General features: G+C 41.9%; 1 protein-coding gene across 1 annotated transcript in view; it reads left to right on the top strand.

The window, feature by feature from the left end:
* Positions 1 to 14,823, top strand: part of LOC122801198 (phospholipid scramblase 1-like) — a 621,378-nt gene that overhangs the window by 527,104 nt on the left and 79,451 nt on the right. The window contains exon 7 of the mRNA XM_044070756.1: positions 13,102 to 13,263. Coding sequence (XP_043926691.1) covers positions 13,102 to 13,263 — 162 coding nt within the window. The remainder of the gene's footprint in view (positions 1 to 13,101; positions 13,264 to 14,823) is intronic.

Genomic DNA, 14,823 nt, shown 5'->3' with positions numbered 1-14,823 from the left:
TGACTCTGTTCTGGCCCAGACTACCATGGTTCTCCTTTCTTTTATAAATGACCAGGGGCAATGACAATATGGTTCCTTACAGAATGGATCTACCTACATAAGAACAGGGTTGTCTGATACATCCTGACATCAGTCATCTTCAACTGACTGCATGGATGATAAGGTCTTAATTCCTTTTAGGTACCTGTTTATTGAGGATGCATAGCAGGTGCTAATGGAGGCAAGAAAGCTTCTAGAAAAATCATATATTAGCAAATGTGAAATATTTTCTAGTTGGTGCCAATAACATAACCAGAAACCATTCAGAGCTAGTTGAGCTCTGGTTTTGGATTATTTGTATGATTTACTATCCTATGGCCTTTCTTATTCCTCTATCAAGGTTAATTTATCAGCCATTTCTGCATGTCTGCCCATGGATCATCTTCTTTCAATGCAATCTTATGGCAAAATGTTCTTGAAAGTGGTTATGCATAAGTGACCTGCAAGAAAACTGGTGGCTTCCCCTTGAGATCTTAATTTTGAGTTAGAGAGGGAAAATGCTTGCTCCATTTGAATCAGCTAATCTGGCTGACTTGAGGTTCTTAACATGGAAAACAGTTTTACTGATTGTTCTGACTTTTACAAGAAGGGTACCAGAGTTTCAAGCTTTTATGGCGAGTCAACCCTATCAAATTTTCCATAGGGAAAGGGTTTCTTTGAGAACTAATCCTTCTTTTATGCCTAAAGTGGTATCTGAGTTTACTTTAAGGCAAATTATCTATCTCCCCATTTTCTTTCCTGAAATTAAAAATGAAGGAGAAAGGATACTCCATACCTTGGATGTCCACAGACAACTCAGGTACTATCTTGATAGAACCAAATCTTTCCGATCATTGGATCAATTGGTCATTTCTTGTGAAGGTAAGGAGAGTGGGCAACCTCTTTCAAAGCAGACTATTTCCAAATGGTTGTTTAAGGCTATTACCTTTTGTTATACTTTTGAAGACTGGTAGAGATGGGTGAAGGCTGCCAGCCTAGCCAGATAGAATTGTCAGATAATTCTATCATTTGTAAATATGAATGTTGAACTACAAGCTTGTTTTTTTAAATGAAAGAATATGCTGTGAAATGAACTTAAAACAATGTGGCAACATTGCCATCTGCTGTAAAGAAAGCTAAAAAGTCAAGCATTTCTTGTTGGTCCTTTTTTAATTAAAATTATTTCATCACTGCCCTTGATGTTTACAATTCAGTTCCGGATGGGCTCTATGAAGGCTTCCTTCCTAATGTTTTAAGGCTAAAGTTAATGACCTGAATTTACATGTGGAATATCCTTTATTGCTCTAAGTGTAAAACAATGTAAATGCAGTTTCTGTCAGCCTGGGAGCACCAGAAAAGAGTGAAATGATGTAATGTTTTATCAGAACTGCAGTTTCAGTTTAAACAGAGAGAACCAGAAGGTATTAAGCATTTTTTGTCTTGATCATCCAACTCACATGAACTCTGCCTGTTTTCTTATGTACGTTATCTTAGACTTGTGTTTTCTTTTAGAGATAGCTAGAATTGGAAAGTTTAGACAGTGTTTTTCTGTGATGTCAGAACTGTACAACTGAATTATTTTAAGTATTTCTGTGTGATCTCTGAACTCTGGACTAGCACTGACTGTGTAGTAGAAATTATTGTCATGTGGTTTTAATTATTTATTAACTATTTTAAAACCTTTTAACTGTGGCTGTTTTGTGCAGAGATAATTTAAGCTCTTTAGAGTACTTGTATGCCTTTGGTAAAACTGTACAAAGTCACTCTAATAAACTTTGACTGTTTAGTCACATCTACCAACTGGGTAATAATATTGCACAGTAATAATTGGACACCCTTTTAAGGGCCTTTGAGTAGCTGATAAATATTAGTGGGTGGTGGCAGCTGGTACTCCCATATAGTCTGGGAGAAAGGGGCACAGCTGGAGAGCCTGTGCCAGCCTTCCCCAGGAGTGTCTGTGTGGTTGTATAAACTCTTATCTCAAAGTGCATGTGTGTGTGTGTCAGCTACTTGAGCAGGGGCACAAAGCACTGGTTGGACAGAGAGGGTGCTAGAAGTTTTAGCTTGCCCACTAGGCTGAGATCTGGATCTTATAGTTGTGCCAGTGGGGAGTCTTATTGGGGACCTGGAGAGCAAGGGAGAGACCAGCCCCAGACTGACTGTGATCTCTGTGTGCTGTTAAGGGAAATTGCACTTTACTGTGTGTATTTGTTATCCTTTCCTCATATATGCGATGCCCTCTCTGGTGTTAGTGGTGAGGACTGAGGCTCCTTGATTGCTGGGCCAGGGCATGGGTGTCACATTTGTGGTGGCAGTGGTTGGGATATCCTTACATTTGTGTTTGGCAGAGGTGGGATATCCACATCATATATTAATTAGTTGGCAAATACTAATTGGTTTGTAGTGGTGTGGGTAGAGTGAATCCTGTAGCTTGTGTACAGTGAGCTTTGAAGGTGTTTTGTAATCTAAACCAGCCACACAATGAATAGTTCAGATCACAATTGTTTTATTTCTTTTTTAGCTTAGTTAGTCAGGGTGAGCAGGCAGCATGTCAGCAGAGGAGTATGGAAAGCTGACAAGGAGACAGCTGGCAGAGATGTGCCCGGCTAGGGGACTAGTGCATGGAAACCTGACTAAGGCAGACCTGATTGCAGCCTTGGTTAGAGCTGCATCAGAAAACAGCAACCAGCAGGACAATCAGACTGGCAGTGGAGATATAATACCTTCGGAGAATGGATAGATATAATACCCTCGGAGAATGGACAGCTCAGCCTTTGAGCAGTGGACTTAAAAATCCAGCTGGAGCTAAGGAGATTTGAGTTGGAGGCCAGACGTGTGGAATTAGAAGCAGCTGAGAGACTGAGGCATCTACAGAGTGAGGAGAATGAGAAAAAGCTATGCCTAGAAGCTGAGGAAAAAGAGAGGCAGAGGCAGCATGAGAAGGAGATGCTGACTCTTTGCCAGAGTCATTGATGTAATGGGGAAGGGAGTAACTGGACCCCAGAAGCACAAAAGGTCAGTAAATTTCTTCCGCAGTTTAAAGAGGGGTTTAATTTTGATAGTTTCTGTCATATGTTTGAGAGGGTATGTAAACAGTATCAAGTTGACCAAAGGCTCTGGGTACAGTTCCTGACTCCCTTACTCCATGGTAAAGCTGTACTGTTGTATCAAAAATGCCTGATGCTGACTGTTTTGATTATACTGTTGTAAAAAATGTCTTTTAGAATGTTTTAAGCTAACACCTGAAATGTATAGGACAAAGTTTCGTGAGTATAGACGCAAGGCAGATGGAAGTGTGTGTGAATATGTTGCTGAATTGAGCACTTATTTCCATAGGTGGGTGAGTGGATGTCAGGTCACCACTTTTGAAAGGCTGGCAGACCTTTTGGGGAGGAAAGAAGCCCTTAGCACTTTGCCTGAGTACATGAGGATCAGTTTAGCTGATAGACAATGTGCTACTTCAGATGAGTTGGGGAAGAAGAGAGGCCTATACCTGGCAAGCAGGGCAGCCCTGTACAGGAAGGGGACCCCCAGTACAGCTCATGGGTCTAAAGGAACCCATGCTGGGCGGCAAAGACTGCCCCAACAGAATCTGCCAGTAGCAGGGGAAGCCACTAGTCCAGGTACATGTCCAGGAGCTAGGGTTAAATGTTTTGAATGCAACCAGTGGGGCCATATGGCATACAGGTGTCCACAGAGGCAAGGTGGGGAACAAAAGGTGAGGGAGCCAATAAGTGGGAAAGACAAAATGTCAATAGTAGGTTGTCTTGAGACAACAGGGGCACCAAACTACAATCCTACAATGACCTGATATGGAAGGATTTGGAGGAGGCAGTACCATGTACTTATGCAGTTACATGTGGTCAGGCTAGGAGACAAGCATGTGGGTTTGGTAGCCTGGGGGAGACCCAGACAGACTGCATGCTTGCAGAGAAGACTGGTGAGGTGATTACTTCAGGGAGTGAGCTACACTGTAGCAGTGAGACTGAATGTGAGCCACAGCTGCTTGTGGGTACTGATGCTCCCTTGGACAGAGTGACTGCAAAGGTAGAGGTGAGTAATAGTACCCAGGCTGACAGTGAGGCACCACTGTCAGAGGATGCCAGACTTCCTGTGAAAGGGGAGCTGGGAAGTGTTACAAGGAGAGAGTTGATACAGGCTCAGCTCTCAGACCCTACATTGCAAGGCCTGAGGCATGTAGCTAGGGAGGCAACTGATTCTCAAGGAAAGGGGGGATTTGTATACTGGGACAAATGGTTACTATACAGAGAGTGGACCCCTGAGGGAGGGCAGAAAGGTGAGAGAGTATAGCAGTTGGTAGTGCCTAGTCCCTACCATCTGGCGCTTCTAGCCATAGCCCATGATATTCCCTTTGCAGGTCATATGGGCATAAAATGTACAAAGAGGCATATTATGCAGAACATCTATTGACCTGGAATTTCCAGAGATGTAGCAGTGTACTGCAGGACCTGTGAGCAGTGCCAAAAGGTAGACAAGGCAGGAGCTAAGGTGAGAGCTCCTTTGATGCCTTTGCCAGTGATTGAGGAGCTATTTCAGAGGGTAGCTATGGATATTGTAGGTCCTCTGAGTACCCCAAGTTCCATAGGAAAAAGGTATATCCTAGTGGTAGTGGATTATGCTACACGATATCCTGAGGCAGTGGCTTTGTCTTCCATTGAGGCAGAAAAAGTGGCAAATGCTTTGTTAGGGATTTTCAGCAGGGTAGGTTTCTCAAAAAAAAATACTGACTGACAGAGATGCCAATTTCATGTCAGACCTACTGGCTTATCTGTGGAAGTCCTGTGGGATGAAGCACATGAAGACCACCCCTACCATCCCCAGACTAATGATCTTGTTGAGAGGTTAAACTCTACAATCAAGTCCATGCTACGGGTATTTGCAGATCAGTTTAAGAGGGAATGGGACAAATATTTGCCCAATCTTTTGTTTGCTTACAGAGAGGTTCCCCAGGAATCCATCAGTTTTTCACCCTTTGAGTTGCTGGTATAGGCATAGGGTGTGGGGACCTCTAGACTTAATTTGAGATGAGTGGGAAGGTAAGTGCGAGTCTCACAAGGAGTCTGTTGTGGCACATGTCCTGAACCTCAGGACAAGACTCAGGGAACTCATGGGCTTGGCCCAGGAGAACCTGGCAGAGGCCCAACAACAGAAAAAGTGTGGTATGACAGGAATGCTCAAGCTAGAGAGTATGCTGTGGGGCAGCAGGTAATGATTCTTATTCCTGTCAGACACAACAAGCTGCAAGCAGCTTGGGAGGGACTCTACAAGATGGTAAGAAAGGTAAGTGATGTTAACTACATGGTGGAACTGCTAGGCAGAAGGCACGGGCACAAATTGTACCATGTTAACATGATGAAACCTTACCATGACAGGGAGGGTCTTGTGCTGACTATTTGCAGTGGATTTCAGGAGGAGTCTGAGGGAGATCTGGGGACTGATCTCCTCAGTGAGGCTCAGGCTGAAACCTCAGTGGAAGGGGTAGTAATGTCACAGTAGCTATCTCTTACCCAGGTTTGAGAAATCTGAGCAGTGTTGCAGGAATTTGGGGACATGTTCACTGGGAAACCAGGGTGCACCCACCTGGTGCAGCAGCAGGTGGATACAGGACCTCAAAGGCCTATTAGGTAGGTCCCTTATAGAGTGCCTGAGAGAGTCAGACAGACTCTGTGGGAGGAGGTACAGGAGATGTTGGAACTAGGGGTGATTCAAGAGTCCAATAGTCCCTGGGCCTCCTCATTGGTGCTGGTGCCAAAGAAGGATGGCAGCACCAGGTTCTGTGTGGACTACAGGAAATTAAATAGTCACAAAGAGTTGGATGCTTACCCCATGCTAGGACAGATGAGGCCCTAGAGCAGCTGGGTGGGTCTAAGTATCTTACAACTATTGATCTTATCAAGGGTTACTGGCAGGTGCTCTTGACTCCCAGTGCTAGAAAGAAGTCAGCCTTTGTGACTTCTTTTGGCTTGTATGAGTTCAAGAAGATGCCCTTTGGGATGAAGAATGCCCCAGTGACTTTCCAGAGGCTGGTAGATTATATCCTAGTAGGAGCAGGAGGGTTTGCCCTTGCCTACCTAGATGATATTGCCATCTACAGCCATTCCTGGACAGAGCACCTTCAGCATGTCAGGGAGGTGCTGGGCCGACTACAGAAGGCAGGGTTGACCATTAAGCTGAGAAAATTGTCAGTCGAGTATGGCAGAGGTCTCCTACCTAGGACATAGAGTGGGGAGTTGTAAGATAAGGCCAGAATCTGCCAAAGTGGAAGCCAATCAGGCATGGCCTGCACCTGTTACTAAAAAGCAGGTGAGGGCGTTTATAAGGACAGCAGGGTACTACAGAAAGTTTGTCCCCAGTTATAGTACAATAGCTGCTCCCCTCACAGACCTGACAAGGAAGAACAGGCCAGATAAGGTAGTGTGGGCCCAGGCATGTGAGCAGGCATTCCACAAGTTTAAAGAAGCTTTGGAAGGACCTTCTGTGTTAGCCAGTCCAGATTGCGGCAAATAATTTGTTGTACAGATGGATGCTTCAAACCATGGGGTGGGGGCTGTACTTAGCCAGATTCCTTCAGAGGGGGAAGAGCACCCAGTGGGTTATCTCAGTCATAGGCTCCAACTCAGGGAGGAATGCTCTGCAGCTGTAGAAAATGAATGTCTAGCCATAGTGTGGGCACTGCAGAAACTTCAGCCTTATCTGTATGGAAGGAAATTCACTGTTATGACAGAGAACAACCCTCTAACATGGTTAAACAGAGCCAGTCAGCAAAATGCCAAGTTGCTAAGATGGAGCCTGGGGTTGCAAGCATATATGTCAGTGCAGCACTGCAGTGGGAGTAGCAATGCCAATGCAGGTGGGCTCTCAAGACAGGGAATGGGGTAGGTATACTCAGATAGACCTAACCCTCTCAAGCGGCGTTTCTCAAGGGTCACTTGAAAAAACAGCTTGAGTTCTCGGGGGGGGGGGGGATGAGACGACTTGTAGAGATGAGTGAAGGCTGCCAGCCTAGCCAGATAGAATTGTGCAGATAATTCTATCATTTGTAAATATGAATGTTGAACTACAAGCTTGTTTTTTTTTTTTAAAGAATATGCTGTGAAATGTTGAACTTAAAATAATGTGGCAACACTGCCATCTGCTGTAAAGAAAGCTAAGTCAAGCATTTCTTGTTGGTCCTTTGAAATTAAAATTATTTCATTACTGCCTTTGATGTTTACAATTCGGCTCTGGCCAGGCTAGATGAAGGCTTCCTACCTATTGTTTTAAGGCTAAAGTTAATGACTAGAATTTACATGTGGAATGTCCTTTCTAAGTGTAAAAGGTAAATGCAGTTTATGTCAGCCTGGGAACACCAGGAAAGTGTGAAATTATGCAATGTTTTATCAGAACTGCAATTTCAATTTAAACAGAGAGAGCCAGAAGGCATTAAGCATTTTTGTTTTGATCATCCAACTAACAGCACTCTGCCTGTTTTCTTATGTAAGTTATCTTAGACTTCTGTTTTCTTTTAGAGCTAGCTAGAATTGGAAAGTTTAGACTAAGTGTTTTTCTGTGATGTCAGAACTGTACAACTGAATTATTTTAAGTATTTCTGTGTGATCTCTGAACTCTTGACTAGCACTGACTGTGTAGTAGAAAGTATTGTCTTGTGGCTTTAATTATTTATTAACTATTTTAAAACCTTTTAACTGTGGCTGTTTTGTTTAGAGATAATTTAAGCTCTTAGTGTACTTGTATGCATTTGGTAAAACTGTACAAACGCACTCTAATAAGCTTTGACTGTTTAGTCACATCTACCAACTGGGTAATAATATTGAACAGTAATAATTGGACACCCTTTTAAGGGCCTTTGAGTAGCTGATAAATATTAGTGGGTGGTGGCAGCTGGTACTCCCGTATAGTCTGGGAGAAAGGAGCACAGCTGGAGAACCTGTGCCAGCCTTTCCCAGGAGTGTCCGTGTGGTTGTATAAACTCTTATCTCAAAGTGCATGTGGGTGTGTGTCAGCTACTTGGGCAGGGACATGAAACACTGGTTGGACAGAGAGGGTGCTATACATTTTAGCTTGCCCACTAGGCTGAGATCTGGACCCTATAGCTGTGCCAGTATGGAGTCTTACTGGGGACCTGGAGAGCAAGGGAGCGACCAGCCCCAGACTGACTGTGATCTCTGTGTGCTGTTAAGGGAAATTGCACTTTACTGTGTGTATTTGTTATCCTTTCCTCATATATGAGATGCCCTCTCTGGTGTTAGTGGTGAGGATTGAGGCTCCTTGATTGCTGGGCCAGGGCACGGGTGTCACAATACTACTCACCATAACAAATCTATTCCAGGCAGAGTCAAGGCCTACTCTACCGGGGCCTTAGCTTCATCTGTGGCATTTTGGAAAGGGTTGATGTCTAGAAGCTGCTATTTGGTCCTCTGTACATACTTTTACAAAATACTATAACCTTGATTCCTTCTCTAGGTCTAGATCATGCTAGACCATTCTACAGGGGCCCCTCGACCCTTCTCCTTCCATCTTCCAAATATAATTATCTATGGTAGTTTACCCATATAACTAAGACTACTGCAGCAATGATTAATATGATGAACATAGTACAGTTGTATAAGATGCACTTACCATAACAGGAGACATTTGATCAATAACTACTACAGTAGCCCCTCCTTCCCTCCATCCTCTTTGTTTTTGATATATTTTTATGTCAGGGTGTAGACATTTATGTTTTGTTCCTAGCATTTCCCTTTCAGGGTTCAGCTTCTTTTTGTCTGCTGGTAGGAAAGCTTTGAATGGCTTTGTCCCCATACTTATCTTTCAGTAAGCTCTGTAAGAGCTGTTTGACAGTTTGGGCACAAGGAATGTGGCCTGAAGCTTTGTAAGATGACCAACTTTTATATCCTTGGCAGGATATAACCCACACAGCTAAGGCCAAGGCTACTTCAGCAGTGATCATTCAAACATCTGCTATTATGGCAAGTGTGAGAGTGTCGGGTATTACCAGCTATGCCAGGAGAAGTAGGACAGTGGATGTGTAACATATGCCTGCACAGCTAGTTGGAATTTTGTAAAGAATTATATGTCATTTGTATATCAAACAGATTTCTACAGATGCTTATGCTGAAAAAATGTATTTGTAAAGGTGCTTGTGTTTAAAATATACCAACAGTGTGCCCTGCTGGACAGAAAAAGAAACATACATGTATTATTGTAACTGTATAAATGCATGTGTTTTAACAGATGATACTGGAAGAGAAGATGTTAATCTCAATCCACATAACTTCAAAAATAGTTTGAAATTAAATTAGGCCATAAAGATTGTCTCTTACAGTTCTCAATGCAGCCACAGGTAAAATGTCTGTACTAGAACTCTCTCTGCATCGTCTTTGGGGGGAAATAATTGCTACTCAGAAAGGATGGAGGTTTGCAATTGTTTTATGACTTCCAAGAGCTACAGCAGATCTTAGCAAGGCTCTGTGTGTGTGTATATTATTGACACATACGTGCTAAATGTTGACAGCTTCTAGCCAAGGGGGGTAGCATGGGAACCAGAAGTCAGATGACCAGATGTATGTGATGTCATTGTGCAATCCATCACTAAAAATGATATTTAATATTAGGTGAGACTGAAGTCTCATGGCCATCTGTTTCTTGGAACCTGACATAGAAGGATCCCCTCACCTACTTCATCTTGCCTTGCTCTAGTAAGTGACCAGGGAATAGTAATTCTTTAGATCAGTCAGGAAAACATAGTGAGATTAGTTAAGTACTGTTTTTTGTATCTGTGTGAATCTATTCATCTATGTTATTTTAATATTCCAGTGATTGAAACTCTGGTGTTTATTGTAAATAGATATTTTATATTTTTCATGATCTTTTATTCTTTATTGTTAAATATATTTAAACTTTTCACCATGGCTGGGCTTTTAGAAAATATTTTAATCTCTGAGAGTGCTTATATATATATATATATATATATATATATATATATATATATATATATATATATATATATATTTTTTTTTGGTGACAGCTCTGGCCACTCCTGAAAGCCTTGCTGTTCGTCAAACTACCATTTGTATTAATATTAATTTCACTCAGTATAATTGGGTACCCTTGAAAGAGGCTTAGAGTAGCTGGCTTTGAAGTGTCTGGCTGTGGTGTAACTACCTTATAGTCTGGGAAGTAGGAGGGATAGCTAGTAAATCTGTGCCAGCTTTTCCAAGGTGTGTGTGTGTGTGTGTGTGTGTGTGTGTGTGTGTGTGTGTGTGTGTGTGTGTGTGTGTGTGTGTGTGTGTGTGTGTGTGTGTGTGTGTGTGTGTGTGTGTGTGTGTGTGTGTGTGTGTGTGTGCGTGTGGTGTGTCTGAGTAAAAATCAAATCTCAAAGAATGTTTGTGTCAGCTGTTTGGAGCAGGGACATGAAACACTGGTTTCACAGAGATGGTGCTGGAGAACTTGGCTTGGACACTCGGCTGATGTCTCAACTGTATAGCTGTGCCAGCGGGAGGTCTTAATGTGGACTTGGAGAGAGATAGATAGAGAAATCCAGACCCAGACTGAGTGTGTTCCCTGTGTGCTCTTAAGGGAAATTGTGGTTGGTGCTGAGAGGTGCATCTGGAAATACTGGGTGTATCCATTTTTGTTCCAAGCGAATGTCCCTCTCCAGTGCCAGTGATGAGGATTCGGGCTCCTTGATTACTGGCCCAGATTGGGGATATCACAGTAAGTGCAACTTACACAGCTGTCCTTTGCATGAAATCTAATTTCGGTCTCAGACTAGCATTTCATGCTACCTTAGGCAATCTGCAGGATTACTAAGGGCTTTCATTAATTGAGAATTGCCAACAAAAGCAATACAAAAAAAGCCCTGAAAAAGTAATCACTTGCTCCTGTTTATATTTTGAAGAAGATGACACAGTAGTTTAAATGAGGTCCCATAGTAGGAATATGGAATAGAGTTAGAAAGTACAAAAAAAATGTGTAGTTGACTTGTGTGCTGAAAAGACATTAGCAACTGTCAGCACCACTTTTTTTATCACATTATTTGTTGTTAAAGCAAGGGGTTTCACTGGATGATATGTCTGGCACTTCTACAGTGATTTCTCAAGGTTGTCCTCTCTGCCCCCATTCAGTTTATATCATGTGTTAATGCAGCCTTCTTTTGACTATAAGACATTAGAAAGGAACTAGTTCATCACCGTACAAGAAAAATCTTGGAAACAGGAGGGACCAAAATGCATGGCATTGCTGCAGAAACCTGATGTTAGTCTGTAGATTAAATAAGAAGACGTAAACTTTGCACATCCCCACAAAGCTTCACGATAGTTAGAAGAAAACAAAAAAACTAGGCTGGTGATTCCCATTTTTAGAAAAGGAACCGGAAGGTATGTTTCAAGCTATAGAATATCACATTCTTAAGCCTTCCTGGGAAAGCCCCAACCAAAGTGCTGGGAAAGATCCATCTACACTCCCTGCATCTGATCCATAACTAGTTGAAAAAGTAAGAATTGCCTGAATACAACTGGTTATACTGACATTTAATCATGAGGCTTAATAGAAATGTAGGCATAGTGCATGATCTCTTTGTTGGACATGGTGTGCTGTTTCTTGGAGTTTTACCTTTCCCAATAGTTGTGTGGCATGGAACTACTATGCATATATTGGTAGATAGCTAGATAGAGAGATAACTAGAAAGATAGAGAGCCAGATAGCTAGGTAGCTAGATAGGTAGTCACAAGTTTGGGGATGTAGGGGATGCTTGTTATAGTCTTTGTGTTTGGGTTCTAGACAGTGTATTCTTAACCAGCAGTGATTTAGCACTTTTTTGGTGAAATTATTGTATCTTGATCATTTTAGGAGAACTTGAGTCTGTTACTCAAAAAGAGTAGTGTAACTTCTGTCCATGCTAAGGATCTGTGTATGAATTCTTAGTCTTGCAAAAGTATTGGAGGAGTTTTTGGAATTCACTTGAGTACTTGTATTCTGTGGTCTCATGAAAGGCATATAACTGCACAGCAGAGTATGCTATGAGAGGTGTTACAATGGATAGTGTCGTGTGATCTCTGCATGTACACAGTGAGAATTGTGCCAAAATTCTCAGACATATGTCAATGTAGGACACTGACATTGATTTGTATTTTCTTCCTTACTGTTTGTGATTTTCATGGATAGGATAGGATAGGATATCAGGGTGCAGCTGAATTGGGGACAGTATCTAGTTTAAAAGGACGGGGGCTTACATATTTGTTTGCAAACAAGAATGTCCTCTTAGTATGAAGCAATGATCTAATTGTGAGGGGGTATCCCACACTTCTGTAGAATGATACTCTGCCAAGAACTCTACCTTTTGACAGGAGTAAGTTCTGTCACTTTCCACATCTCACTAAGAAGATGTGAGAGGAAGGTACACTTCTAGAGCCCATCTGTACTGAAACACCTTTAGATGAGGTTGAAAGGCAATGCTTTCTGTTCATCTACCTTCTCCCTGACAGCCAGCAGTCCTGTAGCTTTGGCAGGTATTTGAACCTCTTATGTGCAGTATAAGTTGTTTTCCTACCACTATGGCAGGAGCCAGTCACAGTTTAGATCACTTAACAAACTCTGTGCCTTAGAAGCAGTAGGTGTGGTGTTCAAGCTTCATTTTGTCTTGGTGTACTGCAGATTGAAATTTAAAGAGTAAAATTACTAAACTATTGGGATGAGCAAGGAACAAAGATAGCGGGTTTCTGCAGAAATACCTGACTGGATTTCAATCTTTCAAATAGGAAGTTAAAAGTAATTGCATAAAATAACAAATCCTAGAAACAGATGCCAGTTAGTTACTGCAGTACAGTTTGGGCAGCTTGCTCCTCTTGGATGCATGGGAAATCTGCAATCAAGAATTTTTATGGCGGGAGCACCAGTAAATTCTCAAAGGGGAAAATGGATGGTGGTTATAGCTGTTGTGAGAAAATATAGTCTGTTTAGTAAATAGTGGAATATTATGCAAGTTTACACTTATATCTTCTCAGAACATAACAATGGATGCTAAATTAGTAATTGTTTAATGCTACTTTTTTATTTGCACAGTTGGAGGTTCAAGCCCCTCCTGGAACAGTAATTGGCTACGTAATCCAGAAATGTCATCCTGCTCTTCCAAAGTTCACCATTCAGAATGAAAAAAGAGAGGATGTGCTGAAAATTATTGGGCCATGGTTTGCTTGTAGCTGCTTTGGTGATGTTAACTTTGAGGTTGGTTTTGCAGTTTTATTTTTATTCTGTATTTAATATGGATCAGTAAATTAAGCTTAGAGATAAATATTAGCATAGCAACATATGTTACAGAGCTAAATTCCATAATTTGAAATTTTATTTATCACTCATATACACTGAGCTGTAAAACTGTTTTTATATCTGTTAGTTTGACTCTATGCTTTTTAGCTGTAATAAAAAGTACCATATTGTTTGATTTTTGCTTCATGTCATTTTCAATAAGGAGAATTGACAGTACTAATGATGCATCTGACAGGTAGGTCACTGTATTATAAGTTGAAGCAAATGCATAACTATGGTCAATATATCAAGGGAAGGAACAATTTGCTATGCATACTTGTGTGTACTGCAGTGTTTACATATAAAGACACATTCATGTCTTTGTGTGCATGTGTGTTTGCATATATCTTTTTTACTTCATATACTTCCCAGTCCTGAGTGGCCTGCAACATTTCCACTGGCTTCTTGTCACCCAGCCTGGATCTCCCACTTGCTTCCAGCTGGGTGGCCGAAGATGTGACCCTTCAGCAGGTGGGCTGCAGGGATTCTAATGGGGGCTGGGCTGTGGAGCCAGAGGCCTTCATTAATGTGGTGACTGGTAATATTACCTAGGTGAATGACTGGCTAGTGCAATGATCTCAAGATATTGTTGCCAGTATCTGTTTTTCTTAAAATGACCTGCAAGGTTCCTTATCTTCACCATAGGTCACACTGGCATCAAATTACCCCAAACCTCCCCCAGGAATAGGATAACTAGCTGTTGGCTGATTTATGTTATTCCAGCTGGACAACCCTACCAGCATCTTGAGTCCATTCTCAAAGTCAGCTCACCAGCAGCACAGATGGACTTACCTGCCTTTTCACCACCAGCCAGGCATTACATATGTTCTTGTTTTGCAAAAAAAGATAGCAGATGCTGATGTTATGAGAGGTATGTTTAAATACTGTGTTGGATGAGCTATGTATGCGGAGTGTTTCAGTGATGAATATGTACAGCTTTAATGGACTGTCAGTAACATTTTAAATAAAATTGAACATTGTAACTGTCTGCTGATTTCACTATTAATAAGTAGTAGACTAGTGACTGATGAGATGAAAGGATGAGTTGTACTAATTAACAGTAACATAGTTCATAGGTTCATAGGTTCATACTAGGCTATCTGCCCGAGGGCATTTACAAGCCTAGCCCATAGTTTTGTGGCTTACGCCACCCCTTTAGTATGGGGAACTATACCCATTATTTTGCTGTGCCTCTGTTGAGCAGTGACACTGAGGTAATCCCTGGGGTATATCTGCGATCTCCCATCCATTGGTCAAGATTTCTCTTGAACAAGGCCAGCGAGGTGCTCTGCCTCACATATACCGGGATTTTATTCCACAGCATAGGAGTCTTTGGGTGATGAATCTATCCCTCCAGCGTCCTATTAATAGCCGTGTCGAGGTTTAAGTCTCCGCCCTTGTGGCTCTGACGGATCTAGATTTTTGAGGTGAAGCATATTCATCAAATCTGGGTTTGACATGGCCTTGTATGTTAGGCAA

Source organism: Protopterus annectens, chromosome 4.part1, assembly GCF_019279795.1.
Source record: "Protopterus annectens isolate FY-2018-M chromosome 4.part1, PAN1.0, whole genome shotgun sequence".
NCBI classification, from domain to species: domain Eukaryota; kingdom Metazoa; phylum Chordata; order Ceratodontiformes; family Protopteridae; genus Protopterus; species Protopterus annectens.
The sequence above is the reverse complement of the archived record's forward strand: the minus strand, read 5'-3'. Positions and strand labels throughout refer to the sequence as shown.